The sequence below is a fragment of the Caretta caretta genome, chromosome 23 (genome assembly GCF_965140235.1).
Source record: "Caretta caretta isolate rCarCar2 chromosome 23, rCarCar1.hap1, whole genome shotgun sequence".
In the NCBI taxonomy this organism is placed as follows: Eukaryota; Metazoa; Chordata; order Testudines; family Cheloniidae; genus Caretta; species Caretta caretta.
In genome coordinates, this window is record NC_134228.1 from 11754796 (window position 1) to 11775151 (window position 20356).

General features: G+C 53.4%; 1 protein-coding gene across 1 annotated transcript; it reads right to left on the minus strand.

The window, feature by feature from the left end:
- Positions 1-3950: 3950 nt before the first annotated feature.
- LOC125627967 (olfactory receptor 2D2-like) lies at positions 3951-16700 on the minus strand. Its single transcript, XM_048832627.2, has 2 exons — positions 16578-16700; positions 3951-5293 (listed from the first exon to the last, which is right to left on the minus strand). The coding sequence occupies exon 2, from the start codon at positions 5278-5280 to the stop codon at positions 4336-4338; it is 945 nt and encodes a 314-aa protein (XP_048688584.2). The 5' UTR covers positions 5281-5293; positions 16578-16700; the 3' UTR covers positions 3951-4335.
- Between the last annotated feature and the right edge of the window lie 3656 nt (positions 16701-20356).

Consider the following 20356-nt stretch of genomic DNA (forward strand, 5'->3'; position numbering starts at 1 on the left):
TATGGGGGTGATAGCCCCGGAGTGTGCACAGCCTGTGGTGCGAGTGTGGCTGGGGGACAGCTGCAGGGTAACCCCAGGGCAGGCACTGCCCCTGGTGGGCATGTGCCCATTGCCCTAGGGGGAGCTGTGGGGTCAGTCCCAGGGCGCGCAGTGTTCCTGGTGTGAGTGTGCCCATTGCCCCAGGGGGGAGCTGTTGGGTCGGTCCCAGGGCAGGCACTGCCCTGGTGTGAGCGTGCTCCATGCCTACGATTTTCCTCCTGTGCCGCCTCCTTCAGGGTCAGTTTGAAGTGGGACTCACCGCCCCCGAGTTTCCCCATTTCTGAGCATGGAGCTGTGGGCAGGCCCCTGGTGGCTGGGAGCTCTGAGTGGCCCTAGGCCCTGTGTCCATTCCCCTTTGACCTTTGGGTTCTCTTAGTCACTGGACCAGAATCCCAGCTTGCCCAGGCTCTGCTACTCGAACCCCCCATCCTGGCTGCCAGGGGCCTGCTGCATTAACTGAGTGTTGGCATGGTGGGGGTTGGGGGGTGATGCCACCTGTTGTCCCCCCCCATCAGCTTGTCCCCTGCCCTCTGACAGGCCAAGCGCCAGAGCTGCAGTGAACACCCAGCTGAGCTCCCAGCTGGGAGACAAAAACAAGGGGCATGAAACTGACCACATGGCAGCGAAGGGGAGCAAGAGATGGAGTACGGGGGGACTTGATCCCCAGCTGGTGTCAGTCGCCCTAGCAAACAGAGCAGTCCTGGGTTACACCAGCTGTGGATCTGGACCCACTGACTTGGGGCCGGTTGATACCAGCCGTCCCTGATGTTCAGTAATCCTGGCTGGAGAGGGCTTTACAGGTAGTTACAAAATGACAAAGTCAGGCCTAAATCAACTGTCATAAGCACTGACGTGTTCTCTGTGTATCAAAAAAACATGCCCCCATCGCTCACCACCCCTGGGGCCCAGCGAGCACAACAAAGAGCACCACAGCTCCAGAGGTCTTCTCTGTGGCATGGGGTTGGCCTACGCAGGCAGGCTCTGGGAGGGGGGCTGAGCCATGGCAGTTTTGAATGGGTCAGGGGGCCCTGCTGGATACCCTGCCCAAGGCACTGGCTCCCTGGTGGGCTCTAACTACCCTGGATGGACCCAGCTGGACAGCATCACCCGGCGTGCCCCAGCATGAGAGACGGAGGAGAAATGTCCCAGGACAGAGGTCCAGGCCTGTGACTGCCCTAGCTAATTAAGCTCCCTAGTAGGCACCATAGGTTGGCATCTTTCCTAGGGTTGAACCCCCTCACCTTTCCTGTTTGGGGTGTGGGTCAGACACAACCAGGGAGAATCCAGAGGCACACACACACACACCCGTGGGCTATGGATGGGGTGGGAGAGGTCCTGGTTTTTCTGGGGGTGGGAGAGAGATCCAAGCAGCCTCCTACTTTCCTCCCAAAACATCCCTCAATGTCTCGGAGCAAGGTTGGCATCTTCACCTGGGGATCTGGCCCTATTGGCCCCAGCAGGAGTCAATGGGGCAGACCCCCAGCAGAGGGTCAGACGGCCATAGCTCCTTTTAGGTCACCATCACTCAGCAGCCCAGGCTGACGAGCTGGACAGGGCAGGGGCAGTCGGACCCAGAGCAATGTCAGTAGAGCAGCCGAGAACCTAGAGTCACCCCAGGACCTTATCCTCACTCAGCCCTCGCTGGATGAGCAGGAGCGTTACGTGGAGCTGCACAGACGCTGTTTGAGGGACAGTCTCTGTCCCAGTGAGCCCACAGTCAACGTGCACCAGGCAGAGGCGTGGGACGTGAGCATCAGCATTCCTGTTCTACAGAGGAGAAAGTGAGGCATGGAGAGATTGAGGGGCTGGGCTAGGACTCGAACCCAGCTCTCAGCACCACCTTCTGCCAGCTGAGAGACCCAGCTCATGTTTCTTAGCTTCCAAGAGTTGCCACAGAGTCGAGCTGAGAATTGGGGATGGCGAGCTCGGGGCCTCAGGCTCTTCTGGTGAAGGCTCAGTCAGACAATTGTCCCTCTTTTCAAGATCCCATCCATGGGACACCATGTCACTGATTGTTGGGAACTATTTTGATCTGGAACTGAGGGGTCCTGGCCCTGGGATTTATCTACACCGAAGGGGGCACATCTGTGATGGATCTCGGGGTGCCCAGCACTATGACCCAACTCTAACAAAAGGGGATAGCTCATGGTAGCCGGGTGTCATCTCCTAAACCCAATGAGCCCTTCCACCACCCAAGGACTCTCCTCTGGGCAGTGCCTGCCTGACTTCACCTTGCATGATAACAGGAGCACCCCACTCCCTGTGTCCCTTTGCCCTCTGATATCCAGCCCCGGGCACAGGCTACTCACTGAAATCCCAGATCCTCCTCCCCCAGGCATGTCTCAATTTTGCCTTCAGCCGCCACTCCTGTAAACCACACAGCACTGACAATGCAACAGAGGTGGGTTTATTTAGGAAGAAGTAAAGATTTAGCTAGGAGTGCGAGGAAGTGGTGGAAACAAACAGTTACGCCACACAGCAAAATCACCGGGCGCGAAGGGTCTGATCACTAGTTTCCTTTCCTTGCTAATAAAGTAGGTTCCCCCCTCCCCCCAATAAAAGTTCAGTCTGTTGCAGAGCTGGCTGGTTTCATGAGAACCAGGATCCAAATGTTCAGGAAAACACCCTCCCTCCCCTGGGGATTTCCTCCGTGAATGCATCCAGAGTGCATTTCCCTCTGTGTTATGCTGAAAATAGCCTTTTGATCCTATTCGCTGGCAGGGTAAACCTCTGCCTCAGGGCAATGTTCCCTTTTTTAACCTTCCGGTGGTTTCATTCGATAGTTTGCAGTGACCTCCAGTGATTTCCTGTTCAAAGTCTTAGTATTGTGCAAGGCTAAACGACTGAGTCTTGCATTGCATCACTGGCTAAGGAGGGGGAGGGTGAAAACTCCCCTGGCTGAATGGGCCATCGCCGAGACATTATCCCCTGGGGTCTAATTTCTTCTCCAAGTCCGGAAAACATAGGGTCAAGATCAAAACATTATCCTTTAAATGTTACCTGTACATGCATCCCGCAACAATTATGAATCTTGACAAATTATAAGCATTCTGTATGTACTTTTCTCATTACACTTTCTGGATAAATATCCTTAAGATGCATTTGGTATAGTGAGTTTGTCAGGTCTCAGGTGAGAGCTGTTTGCAAAGAAGGGGACCTTTCGCCAATGGCTTGTGGCATTTCAGCGTTGCATTAGGGCTGGGAGGAAGTTTTCCATCAAGTGCTTTTTTTAGACAGAAAATTGTTGGGGTTTTTTCCTCTCTGAAACATTTTTTTTTCCACCAACCCTTGGTGAAATGTCAGTTTTTTCAGCAAAAACGTGACTGCTTGGAAAATGGAATATTTTGATTCAGAAATGCCACAGTGATGGCTTATGGTAATTGTAGTTTGCTTGTCTCATGTCCCCATTCTCCTCTATAGGCTGGGCTCTCCATTTGGACTACATCTCCCACGATGAACTACAGCGTAGCATTCCCATGATGCACCACCTCTGTCCAAGAGGAGAAACCACAGTGCCTCAAGGGAGATGTAGTCTGAGCAGAGAGCCCAACCCATAGAGGAGAATGGACACATGAGGCAACATGATGGCATTTCAGAATTGAAATATTTAGGGGTTTTAGCCAAAAAATTTCATCCATTGGTGAAAATTTTTTCACCATTTGGCAGAAAGTTTCCAGTATTAAAATTTTCACGAACCAAAATTGAAATTTTCTGTGGAAAAGTCAGAGAAAAACAAAAAAAAATCCACTTCAAGGTAACTTTCTGAGGACAGATTTAGCTGAAAACAAACCACTTCGGTTCCATCAATATTTTCTGTGGAAAATGTAACCAAAAATGAAAAATTTCACAGCCAACACTATTGTCTCTGGAAAATTAAGAGGGAAATGAAAAATTTCTGTTCCATTGATGTTTTCTGTGGAAAGTACAGATAGGAACAAATATTTTCTCTTTCACTGAAATTTTCTGTGGAAAGTGTAGATGAAAAGGGATATTTATGGTTCCATCTATGTGTTCTGTGGAAAAATTAGGGAGAAAAAGACAAATTTTCCCTCTTGCCAACATGTTCTGTGAAAACTTCAGACGAAGAATAAAAAAAATCAGTTCTGTTGACATTTTCTGTGGAAAATTTAGGCCAAAAAAAATTTTAATAATTTTTTTTCCGCCGCTATGGAAAATTAAGACAAAAATATTCTGTGGAAACCCCTTTGTTTCCCAACCAGCTCTCACCCCAAGACATGTCCCAAGTGCCCCCTCACTTTAGGTCCACATTCAGGTAGCATGGCCTATTGGCCACACTTAAGACTTCTTGGCCCATCCGGCCCTGTACATCAGCTTGGCCATGGCCCCCTTGACCTCCTTGTTCCTCAGGGTGTAGATGAGCAGGTTGAGGGCCGGCGTGACCACGTTATAGAAGACAGCAATGTGCTTATCCCAGTCGGGGGTGGTGCCGGAGCGGGGCCTCATGTACATGGAGATGACGGTGCCATAGAAGATGGTCACCACGGCCAGGTGGGAGGCACAGGTGGAGAACGCTTTGCGTCGCCCAGCGGCCACCTGTCCCTGCAGCACAGAGGCCAGGATGAGGCCATAGGAGGCCAGGATGACAGCCAGCGGGAGCAGCAGAATGAGCACGGCCGCCCCGAAGACCACGGCTTCGGTGAGGCGCCTGTCGGCGCAGGCCAGCTCCAGCACCACCGGCAGCTCGCAGAAGAAGTGGTTGACCCGGTTGGGCCCGCAGAAGGGCAGCCGCAAGACACAGGCCACGTTGACCACCGAGAGGAGAAACCCACTGGCCCAAGAGGACAAGGCCAGCGCCCAGCAACGGCTCCGCCCCATGAGGGCGGCGTAGCGCAGCGGCCGGCACACGGCGACGAAGCGGTCGTAGGCCATGGCGGCCAGCAGGATGGCCTCGGAGCTGCCGAGCGAGAGGGCGAGGTACATCTGGGCAGCACAGTGAGCAAAGGGGATGGATTTGGTATGGGTCAGGAGGTGGGCCAGAGCCTGGGGGACGGTCCAGCTGGTGTAGCAGATCTCCAGGAAGGAGAGGTGGCTGAGGAAAAAGTACATGGGGGTGTGGAGGCACGAGTCGGCCCGCACCAGGCCCACGATCAGCAGGTTGCCCGCCAGGGTGGCCAGGTAGGTGGCCAGGATGGCCGCGAAGAGGAGGCGCTGCGTCCGCGGCTGGCTGGACAGACCCACCAGGATGAACTCGGAGACCGAGGTGCGGTTCTCACCCCGCATCGCCTCTGTCTGCCTGCAGGAAGAGAGAGTGGGGGGATAACAAGGCCGGACTCTGAGGCAGACTCAACGGGGGCTTGGCTACGCCCGGGTCAATCCAGAGTCACACCTGACTGTACTGAGGGAAGGGCTGGGTTCTGATCTCAGCCTCCTTGGATCAATCCAGAGTCACACCTGACTGCAGTGGGGGCAGGGCTGGATTCTGATCTCAGCCCCCTGGGGTCATTCTGAATTTCAGGGTCAACTCCAGATTGACCGCAGGGGGACTGAGATCAGAAGCCAGCCCTGACCCCATTGCAGTCAGGGTTGACTCCGAGCAGGGATCTGTACCTGGGGTGCCCCCCTCCCAGGAGAATGCCCTACTCACTGGGCTATTAGCAAGTATCTCTTTCCCTACCCTTCTTCCTTATCCTGCATTTGCAAAAAATGTTTGTCATATCTTTTGAAACTTCCTGGTCATTAAAGATCCCCTGAAACATCCCATCCTCCACCCCCACTCCCACACCCACACACAGCCCAGATTCCTGGCCAAGCCCTCTGCGCTCTCAGCTGGTTTCTCCATCACTTCCTGTCCCAAACTCTTGCAGTAGTGTTGCTTTATGCTGTTAAAGAGCCCCTGTGCTCCATTCCAGAGGTGGCCGCAGCTCAGCACCAGCAGAGGGGTCCCTGTATAACCAGCCCCTGTGTCCCACCCCAGATCCCACCTCTCCTGCCCGCCCAGAGCGATTTGCTGGGCACAGAGTACTGCGCGGAAGCTGAGGACGGGATGTCCAGAAGCCTCCAACAATTGGAGAAGACACCGGTAAGGCCTCATCTGTAATACTGCGTCCAACACCTGCCCCCCGCATTCAAGAAGGAGGATTCCAACTGGACAGGAGCTAGGATGAGCGGGGGTCGGCGCCCTGATCTCCCAAGAAGGAACTGGCAGAACGGGGCCTGTTTAGGCCGGAATACGAGCTGAGAGGAGCACCGGTTGGTCTATCCATCCCGCTGCGAGGTGAACACCCGGAAGGGGATCCACTACTGAAGCAGAATTTTTCATATGGCTAAACATCAATGCAGATGTCCAGGAACAAAGAAACGAGACTGTATTGTATGCCCAGGTCCTGGTACAACCCTCGGACTCTCCTGGGTAGCAGGGACTCTGAGAAAGTTTTGGGGGGTCATGGTGCGTAATCACCTGAACACAAGCTCCCAGTATGGCCAGAGGAGCCAATGGAATCTTGGGGTATGCAGAGAGCAATCTCAAGTAGGCGCGGAGAAGTTATTGTATCCCTGGATCTGGCCCTGGGGTGACCACTGCTGGGATCCGGTGTCCAGTTCTGGTGTCCACCATTCAAGAAGGATGCTGATAAATCAGTGATGGGTCAGAGAAGAGCCAGGAGAATGACTGAAGGATTAGAAAACCTGCCTGTGAGGGATAAACTCCAGGAACTCAATCTATTTATTTTAAGAAAGAGAAGGTCCAGGGAGGATTTGATTCCAGTCTATAAGTGTCTACATGGGGAACAAATATTTCATAGTGGGCTCTTCAATCTAGCAGACAGTGGTCTAACACCATCCAATGGCTGGAAGTTGAAGCTAGACAAATTCAGACTGGAAACAATGTGTCCATTTGGAATGGGGAGAGTAATTAACCATCAGAACAACTCACCAAGGGCGTGGCAGATTCTCCATCACTAGCAATTTTCAAGCTGGATGTTTCCCTGAAAGCTCTGCGCTAGGAATTCTCTGGCCTGGGTTATACGGGGAGTCAGACTAGACGATCACATTGGTCCCTTCTGGCTTTGGAATCTATGAATTTGTGACGGACGATGTGACCAAAGGGCAAATGGGGATACGCTGGCTGGGAGCCACATGAGGCTGGAAACCAGGAGCATGTTCCCCCCCTCCCCCCCATATCAGCGGGCAGGTTCTGGAGCAGCCTCACAAGAGGAGGAGGTGAAGGCAAGAAACCAAACCGGAGCTCGAAGAGTTTCTGCCCCACAAACTTTACTCAGGTTAGCTAACCCAAGTTAAAATAACAATGAAGACACAGCTGTTTGGCTTTTAACGCAGGTTAGCAGCTCTGATCAGACTCCAGTCATGCTAGGATACATCTACACTGAAAAAAAGAAAGAAAAGAAGAAAAAAAAGAAAAAAAAATGGTGTGTTCCTAGAATGGGTTAGCCTGCATGGGCTAGCCACATCTGGCGAGCAGGGGTTGCAATGCTAGTGAAGACAGGGCAGGCATGACCAGAATTCAAGCCTATGGTCCCTGGGGCTAACGTACAAGGAACATGCATTTTTTGCAGTGACAATGCACACATATAGAATGGTAGGACTGGAAGGGACCTCGAGAGGTCAAGTCCACTGTTCCCTCTAAGCTGTGCACGTGTGCACACACACACAGATCCTAAACCCGCGCACACAGTGAAACACCGCGCACACAAAAATTTGCACAATAGCACAACAATTTGCACAGAAGAAATTTTTTGCACACATGGCCTGTCAAGTCCAGTCCTCTGCACTCACGGCAGGACCACGCATCATGCAGGACCAAGCACCCTGTTTAGCCAAGTGTCCTGGCTGCATTTCTACATAACCCAGGTTACCAACGCACCTTTTATTGCGTCTCCTCAGTCTCACCCGTGCCGGGCAGCCAAAACTCACAAGCCAGACTTCAGAACCATCCCCTGGTCGGCTTTCAACCCAGGAGATCGGTTTTATCAAAGGAACCACTGGCGAGTCATTTCTTTGCCTCCAGGGTTTGTGCTCGGGCCATGATTCCCGGCTTCACTCCTCAGCTAGGAGGATTCAAAGCCCGCTCTTTTATTTCAACAAAGGCCAAGCGTCTCCCATGACTGCCTGACCCCAGTGGCTGGGCCTTTGAGAGCAACCCGGACAGCAGGAGACTCGGCAGCACGACTCATGTAGAACAGGAGCTCCTGGGGCGAGCCCAGCCCCTGCGATGGCCGACGGTCCTCGTGTCCTGCTTGGTGAATTTATCATGCTCCATCTTCAAACCAGTTCGGTTGTTGGGCCCCCACTTCTCCTACCCCAGAACCTCCCTCTGGTGGAGGTTCTACCTCCTTCACATTTCCAGCCTCTGCTTATTCCTGGCCAGTTTGTCCCCATTTGTCCGAGAGCCAATAGACTCATAGACATTAAGGTCAGAAGGGACCATTATGATCATCTAGTCTGACCTCCTGCACAATGCAGGCCACAGAATCTCACCCACCCACTCCTGCAATAAACCTCTCACCTATGTCTGAGCTATTGAAGTCCTCAAATCATCGTTTAAAGACTTCAAGGTGGAGAGAATCCTCCAGCAAGTGACCCGTGCCCCATGCTGCAGAGGAAGGCGAAAAAACCCCAGGGCCTCTTCCAATCTGCCCTGGAGGAAAATTCCTTCCTGATCCCAAATATGGCAATCAGCTGAGCCCTGAGCATGTGGGCAAGATTCACCACCCAGATACCCAGGAAAGAATTCTCTGTAGTAACTCAGATCCCACCCCAGCTAACATCCCATCACAGGCCATTGGGCCTATTTACCATGAATAGTTAAAGATCAATTAATTGCCAAAATCATGTTATCCCATCATACCATCTCCTTCATAAACTTACTGAGCTTAATCTTGAAGCCAGATAGGTCTTTTGCCCCCACTGCTTCCCTTGGAAGGCTGTTCATTTCATCCAGAGAACTCCAAGCACTTTACAAAGAAAAGTGTGTATGATGGCCCTCAGTTTACAGACAGGGAAATTGAGGTATAAAGAAGAAAGGAGTCCCATATGTCTTCCTTTTCCACTGTACTGAGCCAGCTCTGCACTCGTTCATCTAAACACATGGTTAAATGCTAAAGAAAATGCAGAGCTACACTTTGCAGTGCCCAGCACAACGGACTCTGGTCAGTCCCTAGGCACTGTAATAAACATGGTCACTAATAGCTAGCTACCATGTGCTATTAATTGGAAGAGATACTCTGGGTAAATCCCTAGCTGATCCAATCCAAGATATACACAATATGGTTTAGTGGTCAGCACTAAATGGAAATCTGGACACCTGGGTTCTACCCTCAGCTCTGCCACCAATTCGCTGCAGTACCTGGGACTTCTCTCTGTGCCTATAAACCTGTGAGGGGGGTCAGTGAAGTTGCCATGCTGGAGCATAGGGAGCACTGGAAATTGCTTGTTCAAGGGCACTACTGATGCATCTAGTATTACCTATGGGGTGCTGTTCAGTATACATGGTGCTTTATTAACGAGGGGCAGAGACCTGTGTCCATAAGAGATGCTATTTGGCAACCATGCTAAGGCCGGAAGTGTTTGGGCATAGGCACATGCTGATTAGTTAGAGCCACGGTGATAATTAGGTTTCAGAGGAACAGCCGTGTTAGTCTGTATTCGCAAAAAGAAAAGGAGTACTTGTGGCACCTTAGAGACTAACCAATTTATTTGAGCATGAGCTTTCGTGAGCCACAGCTCAAGGTCATGCTCAAATAAATTGGTTAGTCTCTAAGGTGCCACAAGTACTCCTTTTCTTTTTGGTGATAATTAGAACTGTGTACATTGGTACCCTGGGGCTAGCCCAGTTCCTTTGTTAACCTGGGGAGATACCAGTTGTAGTCAACAACTAACTGGTGAGGAGGCCGGGGAATGAAGGACAACTGTGTCTGCACCACTTGGTTGGCTGCAGACTGTGTGCCAGCAGTACGGGACCAGGCAGCCTGCCAAGCCTGCAGCTCTCACTCTTGGATATTCACAAACAGGCTGCAGAGGCATGGCAGCAAGAGAGAAATGTCAGTGTCACTTCTCACATAAGTCTACCTGAACATGGGGTCCCCAGTAGGCTGGGTGGGCAGCAAGTAAGAATCAGACGTACCCCTGGTTCAAGATTACCCATTCCTCCACAGGCTAGAGAGAGGCAAATACATCCTACTCTTCAGGTGTAGGCTCAGTTTGTGCCAATAGCATCCCTCTTCTTGATGGTACCCAACGTGGTGGCCCCTGGAAATAAAACTCCCCACTGCTGCTTATGTATATAGCACCTGCTCTCCTGGAGGAAGGAGGTTTTGTGGCCTTATGAGGTGTGAACCCAGTATAACCCTTCTCTCATCCCCATCCGAAACTGCTTTGCTGCACACATATTAAGACCTGTTATCCAAGGCGTGTGTAGTCTTTTCCAAACTTTAATTAAGCTTCTCGGTGCTCTGGAAAGCCCAGAGCCTAGTAGCCATATTGCCAAGGGGCAAGCTAAGGCAGAGATGTGAAGCGGCTCATTCAGCCTTACTCAGCAAAGCAACGGGAGAGCTGGGGCTGGACTCTGCTGCCACCTCAGCACAAGAGCCCCAGAGCTGGGGATAGAACCCAGGCATCCTGACTCCCCGTCCCACCTTCTTCTAAGCTCCAGACCTTGCTCCCTCCCTTCACAGAGCTGGGGATAGAACCCAGGCATCCTGACTCCCGGCTTCCCTGCTTCAGCCATTAAGCTGCACAGCCTCTGTTTGATGCAAGAACAAATCCATTTAAAAAACCAAGGAAATGATAACTGAAGTAAAACTGCATTGCCAGCATTGCTGTCCCTAGATTGCGACTCCTTGAAAGGGATTCTGCTTGAGCGTCTTTGGGGCACTGCAGACCAGACACCTAGAACAGTTTCTTAAGCATTACACTTTTCCTTGATGTGCAGTCAAGCAGAGGGCCAGAAGACAGACTGGCGGGGTCACAGCACACAGACAACTATGAAGTGGCCGGAAGGGAATTTGGACTTTTTCAAAAACAACCTGAAATCTCAGTTCAAGTTCCCCACCGTCAACGGCTCGGAAAAAAGGCATTCCACTTGTAGTGCAGCGTAGCTCTCCTCACCACGCAACCAGAACAACTGCACCTGCCTCTCCGGCTGCCCTAATCATCAACCATTTGGGGAAGTGTCCTGTGTTTTCCCGTAGACCAGTCACCTGTTAGCCGAGGCACGCACCTGCTCACAGGAAACCGGTGCTGCCGCATAAGCGGTGCTAGAAAGAATGTGGAGCCCGGGAGGAGAAAGGGGAGCACAGAGTTGATCGACGACTGCTCCAGCCACACTGAAGAGTCCGTGATCCCCTCCACACTTGGTGCATTTTCCACCTTTAACCCCTCAGCCCCTACTTCTCCCCCACAAAAGCTGTCAATGGATCTTCCAGCCTCATCACTTCAGCTACACTCTGCAACACTCCTCCTAAGATAGCTTCACTCGCCAGCTGATTGTTTTCAGAGTCGCAGCCCTAAGCAACTTCCACCTTCTCTGTAGGTATATATATCTCTTCTTACTATATGTTCCATTCTGTGTATCCGATGAAGGGGGCTGAAGCCCATGAAAGCTTATGCTCAAATAAATTTGTTAGTCTCTAAGGTACCATAAGTACTCCTGTTCTTCTTTCAGCTGATCGTTGTATCTCAAACTCGAACACCAACCGCATGGCTGGGAGACAACAGCGCTCACGTATGCCCACGCAGGCACATTGCACTCAACTTGTTTACAGGCAAAAGGATTAAAAACCTGAGGGCGGTGAGGAAAAGTATTGGGAGGAGGAGAGACAAAGGAAAGGCAAATCCCACCATATAAGCCATTGGAAGCTTTAGCAAGGAAATACCAAGAGGGCCCCTGTCAAGGTTCCTTCCCCACTCTGAACTCTAGAGTACAGATGTGGGGACCCGCATGAAAGACCCCCTAAGCGTATTCTTACCAGCTTAGGTTAAAAACTTCCCCAAGGTACAAACTTTGCCTTGTGCTTGAACCGTATGCTGCCACCACCAAGAGTCTTACACAAAAAACAGAGAAAGAGCCCACTTGGAGACGTCTTCCCCCAAAATATCCCCCCAAGCCCTACACCCCCTTTCCTGGGGATTTTCTAGCTAGATTACTTACTAACTTAACAGGAGTTGGAAGGCTGCATTCCTGATCTGTTCCTGGCAAAAGCATCACAGAGACAGACAAACTCTTTGTTCCCACCCCCCCTCCAGATTTGAAAGAATCTTGTCCCCTCATTGGTCATTTTGGGTCAGGTGCCAGCGAGGTACCTTAGCTTCTTAACCCTTTACAGGTGGAAGGGTTTTGCCTCTGGCCAGGAGGGATTTTATAGCTCTGTATACAGAAAGGTGTTTACCCTTCCCTTTATAGTGATGACAGCCCCCTACTAAGAGATCTTTCCAAAGCATAAAGCAGATACCTATCACCAGCATTTACTCATATGCCAGATGCTGCTTAAGACCAAGTGACCTTGGCATTATTGGCCAGGCTTCACAGCTCCTTGTGCTAACAAAGCAAGGTTACGGGGAAGCAAAACATTCTTCAGCGATCACTTGAGCGAGAAAAGCAGCACTGGCCAAGCGTCAAAGGAAACAAAGCAGATATTGGTGCTGGCTAAAGTGACAACACCTGAGCTCCCCCATCTCCCATGGAAGGCAGAGGGAACTGATGGTGCTCAGCACCTCCGCAAACCCAGGTCAGGATGCGTTCCAAATCCCAGGAACTGCTTCCGATCGCTGCGGGGCATGGAGGCGGCTACTACGCCAAAAGGGCCCCTGAGCAGCTACAGCCTGAGATTTAGACTGGAAGTTCTCCAGAACAGGGCCTGTCTCTCCTTACGGGTCTCGATGGCACTGGGTACAACTGGGCTCAATCATAGCACTAGGGTAGCACCTGCAAGCCCCAACTGAGATCAGGGTCCCCTGCCGTTCACCCCCCTGGCGTATTTATGGGGAGCAATCGCATCCCCTCCCAGCCTGCGTTTTACCAAGCTCTTTCGCACTCCATCCATAGACTGCAAGGCCAGACCAGACCAGTCGTGACCATCTCGCTTCAACTTCCAGCCATTGGACAGTGTTCGCCCTTCCTCTGCTAGATTGAAGAGCCTGTTACTGAATATTTGTTCCCCATGGAGATACTCACAGACTGGGATCAAGTCGCCCCGAAGCGTCTCTTTGTTCAGCTAACTAGACTGAGATCCGGGAGTCTCTTGCTCTCAAATCCTTTCGCCATTCATCTGGCTCTTCTCTGACCCCTCTCCAGTGTGTTGTAAGCGGGTGTAGTGGATGGGCTCTTTCTTTAAAAGCTCGCCTCTGGTTCCGACAGGAATGAATTCAGGGCTGTTCTCCAACCTGTGCCATCCAGGGGGTCAGACTAGAGGATCACAGTGGTCCCTTCTGGCCATGGGGTCTCTGAACCCCCTCAGAATGCCGTGGGAGAACGGAGTATTATGTCCGCCCTGCCCCTGGCTTACAGCGAGTTGAACCAAGGTCCTCCAAGCCCCAGACCATACCCATCGTGACCATCTAATCCGATCTCCCCTCCAGCACTGCCTGGAGAACGGGGACCAGAACATCTGTGTCTTGGGAGATTCCGACCCTTGGAAACTGGTTTCCATTGCAAAGCGTCAAATCTGTACACTTCCCCGCACAAGAACATTTTCGCCAGGTTTTGTTGCTGTTAAACCGCGATGCTGTCCCCCTTTCGGCGTCTAAACCAAAGATCACCTTCTGTTGTGTTGTGCCATCCCGGAAACCAAACACGAGTCGAAAGGAAAAGCCGTCTCCAAATGACAAACCGAAAGAGTGGCCGAGCCAATTTTCTCCCCCCTCCTCCCCCCCGCATGAAATATCGTGGAAAGCAATGGGTTCCTGCGGAAAGTTTGGACAGAGACAGAAGGGCATTTTCCCAGGGGAGAAGGGAAATGCCTGTTGGAGACCGTTCCCCCCGCTGTAATAACAGACCCTTCCTCTGCAAGAGGGAAATGAAGACACACCGAGAAACGTCTCACCCCTATTCTTCTCTGACGGGTCTGCACCAGTGGGGGCGTCACATAGAAATCAGTGGCAAAGAGGAAAGGCTCAGACCCAGCCGGAGCTGTGGGGTCAGGCTCCGGCACCCAGAATAGGCTACGTTAACTGCTCAGGAGCTTTGGGTCAACCAGCCGCAGAGACACAGAGCAGAGATGGCTGCTAGATAAGGACTTGTCAAATTGTTTTGCTTACCCTCTTATTGAAGATTGGCACATACCTGAAGTCCTGGGTGGGGGAAGATCCCCACCTCACCCTCCAGAGAGTGCGTTTTTCATCCGTCTGCTGAATCCAATCCGCAAGGAAGCATCCTGGCTTCCACACTCAAAGCCAGCACCCAGCTGCGGTTGTTAATGAAGCCGTCGGCACCAGAAGAGATGCTAAATCAGACCCAGAAACCCTCTGCAGCGCAAGGGACGACCCAGAGGGGCACTGGAGGGCCTGTGGCGTGGTCCCCCTGGCACAGAGCTCTCTGATTGCCCGGGGCAGAGGATCAGCTCCACGGGGACCCCTCCGTTCCTGGTGGCAATTAACGAGCCTCATCTGGGTCATAGACAGTCTCCCGTGGGTGCTCGCCCCATGGAACCTGCAGGATTTTCAGCCTCTCTGAGCCAAAGGTGGGAACCAAAATTAGAGCCGGGAAAAATCACAGATTAAGAATGGCCCTACTGGGTGAGACCATGGTCCATCTTGCCCAGTATACTGTCTATGACAGGGGCCCATACCAGAGCCTATGGGGAGAGTACAGAATAGGGTGATTATGCAGTGATGCACCCCTGCTACTGGTAGCCAGAGGTTTAGCATCCCCCCCGAGCACGGGGTTGTGTCCCTGACCCTCTTGGCTAATAGCCATCAATGGACCTAGCCTCCAGGATCTTATCTGGTTCTTTTTTGGTCCCTATTATGCTTTTGGCCTCCACTACATCCAATTGCAGTGAGTTCCACAGGTTAATGTTGCACTCGGTGAGAAAGGACTGCCTCTCGTTTGTGTTATGGATTTCATTGGCTGACTCCTGGCTTTTGTGTTATGTGAAGTGGTAAGTAATTCCATATTCACTTTCTCCACACCAGCATGAGGGAAGGAGGGATAGCTCACAGAAGGAGGGATAGCTCAGTGGTTTGAGCATTGACCTGTTAAGCCCAGGGTTCTGAGTTCAATCCCTGATGGGGCCATTTAGGGATCTGGGGCAAAAATTGGGGATTGGTCCTGCTTTGAGCAGGTGGTTGGACTAGATACCTCCTGAGGTCCCTTCCAACCCTGATATTCTATGATCAACCTCTATCATATCCCCCCTTAGGTGTCTCTTTTCCAAGGTGAACACCCCTAATAGTTTTGGTCTCTCCTCATACGGAAGCTGATCCATAACCTGAGTCATCTTTGTTGCCCTTCTCTGAACCTTTTCCCGCTAAGGATAGCCTTTCCGAGTTGGGGCAACCAGAACCGGGTGCGGCATTCAAGGTGTGGGTGCACCATAGGTTTAGATAGCAGTATTGCGATATTTTCTGTCTTATTTATCCTATTCCTAAATGACGGTCCCTAACATACAGCTGGCCTGTTCGGTCTCTGCTATAGATTGAGTTTTCAGAGAACTAGTCACGGGGACTCCAAGATTTTTGGTTCTCCGGCTATTCCAAAAAATCGTGCGGGAGGAGAGGGCGGATTCAGGGTGGGTCCATCCAGAAGGGGATTTTTTGAACTTGTCAGCGAATGGAAAAGTACAAATAAAATAGGGCAGGGGTGCCCAAACTTCTCTCCTCGCGCCCCCCTTAACAGTAGTGGAATGGGTCCACCCCCCCACCCCCCAGAGTGGGAACGGAGCTACAGCCAGGGTCAGGAGCTGGGAGCAGATCCACAACTGGGACCAGGGGCTGGGGACAGGGGCTGTGGCCAGAACCAGGGGCTGGGCTTGCAACCAGGGGCAGGGCTGGAGCCACGGCCAGGGGCTGGGGTGAAGGGCAGGGCCAGAGCAAAGCTAGGGGCAGAGCAGGGCTGGGTGGTGCTCCCTCCTGACCCCCCATGGGGGCTCTCAGGGCCACTACATACCCCCCAGATGATCCTCCACGTCCCCCCTAGGGGGGCATGCCCCACAGTTTGAGGACCACTGAAATAGGGTGATGAGCTGTCCTGGGACTGTCCCAATATTAGGGGCTCTGTCCTCTCGACGACCCTGTTCCCTGTTGTCCCAATATTTCACCCTGGCTCACCCTAAAAGAAAACAAAACAAAAACATCCGTGTCCCTTCCCTGCGGAGCTGAGCGCTCTGTGCCATGGGAATAAAACAAAAGGAACTTTCCAATTGTTTTCCATCATAAAACCAAACCGTTGCTGTTGAGAAATGGGGAGACAAACATTTGGATGGTGCCTGCATTTTTTCCCCCACAGCTGAAATAATTCAGCCCCATTGACCCAGATTTCCTAACGGTCCCTGTGTCGTCACATCTGTACATTTCACCCCAAACAACTTTAGGCTGCATAACTTCACCCAGTTCTAACTGAAACTCACCAGGATCTGAGAATCCCAGGGTCTGTGTCCTCCGCCCCAGGGCAGAGGGGTAGGAGCCAGCCCCGGCCATGACTGATGCCCTCCAAGTTGGGTGTCACTGGGGCTGAGGTGGGTACTGGTGCCAGCCTGTCTGTTTGGAGAGAACTGGCCTTGTGAGTGGAAGCTGGCGAGTGACATGTGCGGCTTCAACTCCCTCTAGTGGCCGCTCCACAGCAGAGGGTGGGGAGTTGGCCCAAGTTCCCAGCTGTTCTCCCTGAAGGTTCCTGGTTCTGTCCCTGCTCTCGGCCTGGCCGGGAGCCAGGTTAGAAAAGGGTCGCCCCCGACATGCTGTCAGAGCCCGGAGACAGGGTTGGGAGTCGCCACAAGTGACAACGAAGGTTTGTTTCTAGCCAGTTTGATTTGGTGGAGTGGCGGCACAGGAGAGACATTCCCCCGGCAGGTGAATTTTCTGGTGATGTTTGGGCAAAAATCAGACATGAGGTTTGGGAGTTTGAGAGATTGTGAAGGAAATACACTGAGAGCAGGCCCAGCCCCTCCAGCAGGGGGCAGGAGGGGGACACACACACTGAGCGCAGGGCACCCGCTCCAGCAGGGGGCAGAAGGGACACACACACTGAGCGCAGGGCACCCCCTCCAGCAGGGGGCAGAAGGGACACACACACACAGCGTAGGGCACCCCCTCCAGCAGGGGGCAGGAGGGGGACCCACACACAGCGCAGGGCACCCCCTCCAGCAGGGGGCAGGAGGGGGACACACACACAGCGCAGGGCACCCCCTCCAGCAGGGGGCAGAAGGGACACACACCCACAGCGTAGGGCACCCCCTCCAGCAGGGGGCAGGAGGGGGACACACACACAGCGCAGGGCACCCCCTCCAGCAGGGGGCAGAAGGGACACACACACACTGAGCGCAGGGCACCCCCTCCAGCAGGGAGCAGAAGGGACACACACACTGAGCGCAGGGCACCCCCTCCAGCAGGGGGCAGGAGGGGGACACACACAGCGCAGGGCACCCCCTCCAGCAGGGGGCAGGAGGGGGACACACACAGCGCAGGGCACCCCCTCCAGCAGGGGGCAGAAGGGACACACACACACGCTGCCTTCCACACGCGCTTCACTCAGAAATTCTGGCCGAGCCATGGCCATTGCTCCAGACCAAGGTTTGCAAAGGAGCCAAAGGAAGTTAAGCACCCAGATCCCATTGGACTCCACTGGATTAGTGCAACTCAAGATTGGTTCAAACCCAGCCCAGAATGTTGTTGTTTATTCTTATGTATTAGGTGTAATATGGTAGTGGTAGGAGCACCAGGCATTGATCAGGGTCCCACTGTGCTAGGAGCTGTATGTTATCTATTAGGTGTATTACAGTAGCACTGGGAGCCCCATCATGGCTTAGGACCTCTGCACTAGGTGCTGTACATTATCTACTAGGTGTATTACGGTAGCACTGGGAGTGAATGAGAGATGATCAGTCTGCCAGGGGTTGGCTGTGAGGAGCCCTGAAAATAAAGCCAAGCAGCTTCTGTTGGATGCACTAGAGATGGGGGAGGTGGCAGAGGGCTGCCAGGAGAGGAGGGGGCCAGTTGAAGCAAGGGGCTGGGAGAACAATCTGGCAGTGCTCTGGGTGGCCAGCAGCCAGGAACGTCGGCCCAGGCCTGTTCGCTGGCACTCAGAGATCTAAGAAACAAGCCAGGTTTGAAGCTGACGCAGCCTGAACTCCCAAGAGGGGAGTCACAGCTGCTCTGTAATGGACTCTAAGCAGCAGGCGCCAGAGGGCGAGACGGCGACTCTGGGAGAGGTTTGCCTCTGAGTCCAGCCGAACGGCCTGGCACAGGAACACAGATTTGGTCAACTCCCATCGGATCAGCCCCTCAGTTAGCCCTGGATCCGTGCTCTGGCAGGCCGGCTGCTCCGTAAAGAGGAGCAAGGAGCGCACATTTCGCTCACAGAGCATGGAGCTGAATGGCAACTTATTCAACCCCGCACACTGCTCGGTCCATGTGACCCAGTCACTTCCAGCCATGTTCCCTGTTCTCCCCGGGTCTGTCGCTGGGCTTGGGTTGGGTCTGCAAAAGCCAGGGCTCCCAGCTGCTGCCCCAAGACTGGCCCTTTGGCACCGGAGGCCCCGTCTCTCTCTGTGGCTCCCTGCAGTGAATGTAGCCCAGCCAGACACCTGCGGAAGGCTTGGACCGGCCTCTCCAGGGTGCAATGCCCAGGGGGGATTTGCAGCGACACTGGCAGCCTCCGCAGAGCCATTGATGGACTCCGGCTCCGGCTCTCTCTCCCATCTGCCCCAGGCCAGGCTCCTGAGTCCCTCCAAACGGCTCCTTCTCTCAGTCCCCTGAGTCCATGTTCTCCAGCTCCACTTCCAGATCCTGCCAGTCGGGGTTTCCTGCTGATTGTCCAGTCCTGGGGGCTTCTCTTGGTGTCGCTAAATCCTCGGTTGATTTGGGTCGGCCAGAGCCACTTCTTCAATGACTCCAGTCCTTCCCCACCACACACACACAGCGAGGTGACACCCCCACCCCTCCTGTGCCATTCCAGGATCAGTATTAACCCTTTCGCACCTGCTGGGTAGCCATGCCATTTACATAGGGAAACTGAGGCATGCCTCAGATTCAGGCAAATATGACAGAAAATGCCCACTTCGTCACACCAGGCACCTGGGAAAAGCAGTGGGCCGGGAAACGCAGGGATGGGAGTGCAGGTGGAAGAACCAGAAGAAGGGGCTACCCCAGCCAGCACCTGGCGCGCCACGAAGGAGTCAGCTCTGCCCAGAAGTGCGGGACAATGAGGGAATGAGCACGCACCCACATTTGCCGAGATTCCTTCCCTTGGGCTGGAAGCTGCCCGGCTTGGCCAGTGCCAAGGGGCAGCCGACAGGACGGTCTCTTGGCTCTATTGGGTTATGAGAGGGGAGCACGGAAATGAGGAAATGTAGGGGAAAGGGCTGCCGGATCTTCTGGAAGAGCTGAAAGAGGAACTGGGCCTGGCACGTTGACACTGGGGGGCCAATGTTGGGCGACCGTGAACCATGCCAGCCATGCACAGAGGCACCGACTTTATGATTTCCTGAGGGCTTCTCAACCCCCACCTCCATCCCAAGCCCCGCCCCCACTCTACCCCTTCCCCTCGTACAGGGGAAACTGAGGCATGGAGCAGGGTAGTGACTTGCCCATGGTCACCCAATGGCAGAGCCAGGGTTAGAACCCAGGTGTCCTGTGTCCCAGTCCAGTGCTAGAGCCATGAGGAGCCCCGTGGCCCTGGCTGGAGCATGAGACCATCCCCCCGAGCCCTGTCCCTCCTAGAGAAGCCAATGGGGGGGGTCCCAGTCCTAGAGACAAGGACCCATCCCCTGCCCCATACCGTTGCTAGAGACCCCACTCAGGCACGCAAGTCCCTCTGCCCCCTCCCCCCATTCTCTAGCTCTTTCGCAGCAGAATGCAGCCCCACAGGTAGGGCACCGCGAGGGCACAGGCCAAGCATGGGGCTGGTGAGAGCGCGTCTCTGAGTTTCCCTGCCCCCCTTGCGGGCACTGTGACCCAAGCAAGTGACCCAAGGAGAGCAGCAGCTGGGGCCGGGCACAAAAGGGGCCAGTCCCAGGCCCCCAAGAAACATTTCGCCTGAGAGGCGTTGACGTCCATGCAAGCTCCAGCAGAAAAACATTTGGGAAGATCCAAACTGGGAGCGGAGAATTGCCTCCCAGGTTTCTCCTTTAGGTTCCTTCCCACTACCAGTGTTTTTTGCCTCCTTGTGATCAGGGCACCCTCACGCCAGGCA

Excerpts from the sequence above, each read along its gene's own strand:
- LOC125627967 (XM_048832627.2), bottom strand. The coding sequence starts at position 5,280 with ATGCGGGGTGAGAACCGCACCTCGGTCTCCGAGTTCATCCTGGTGGGT.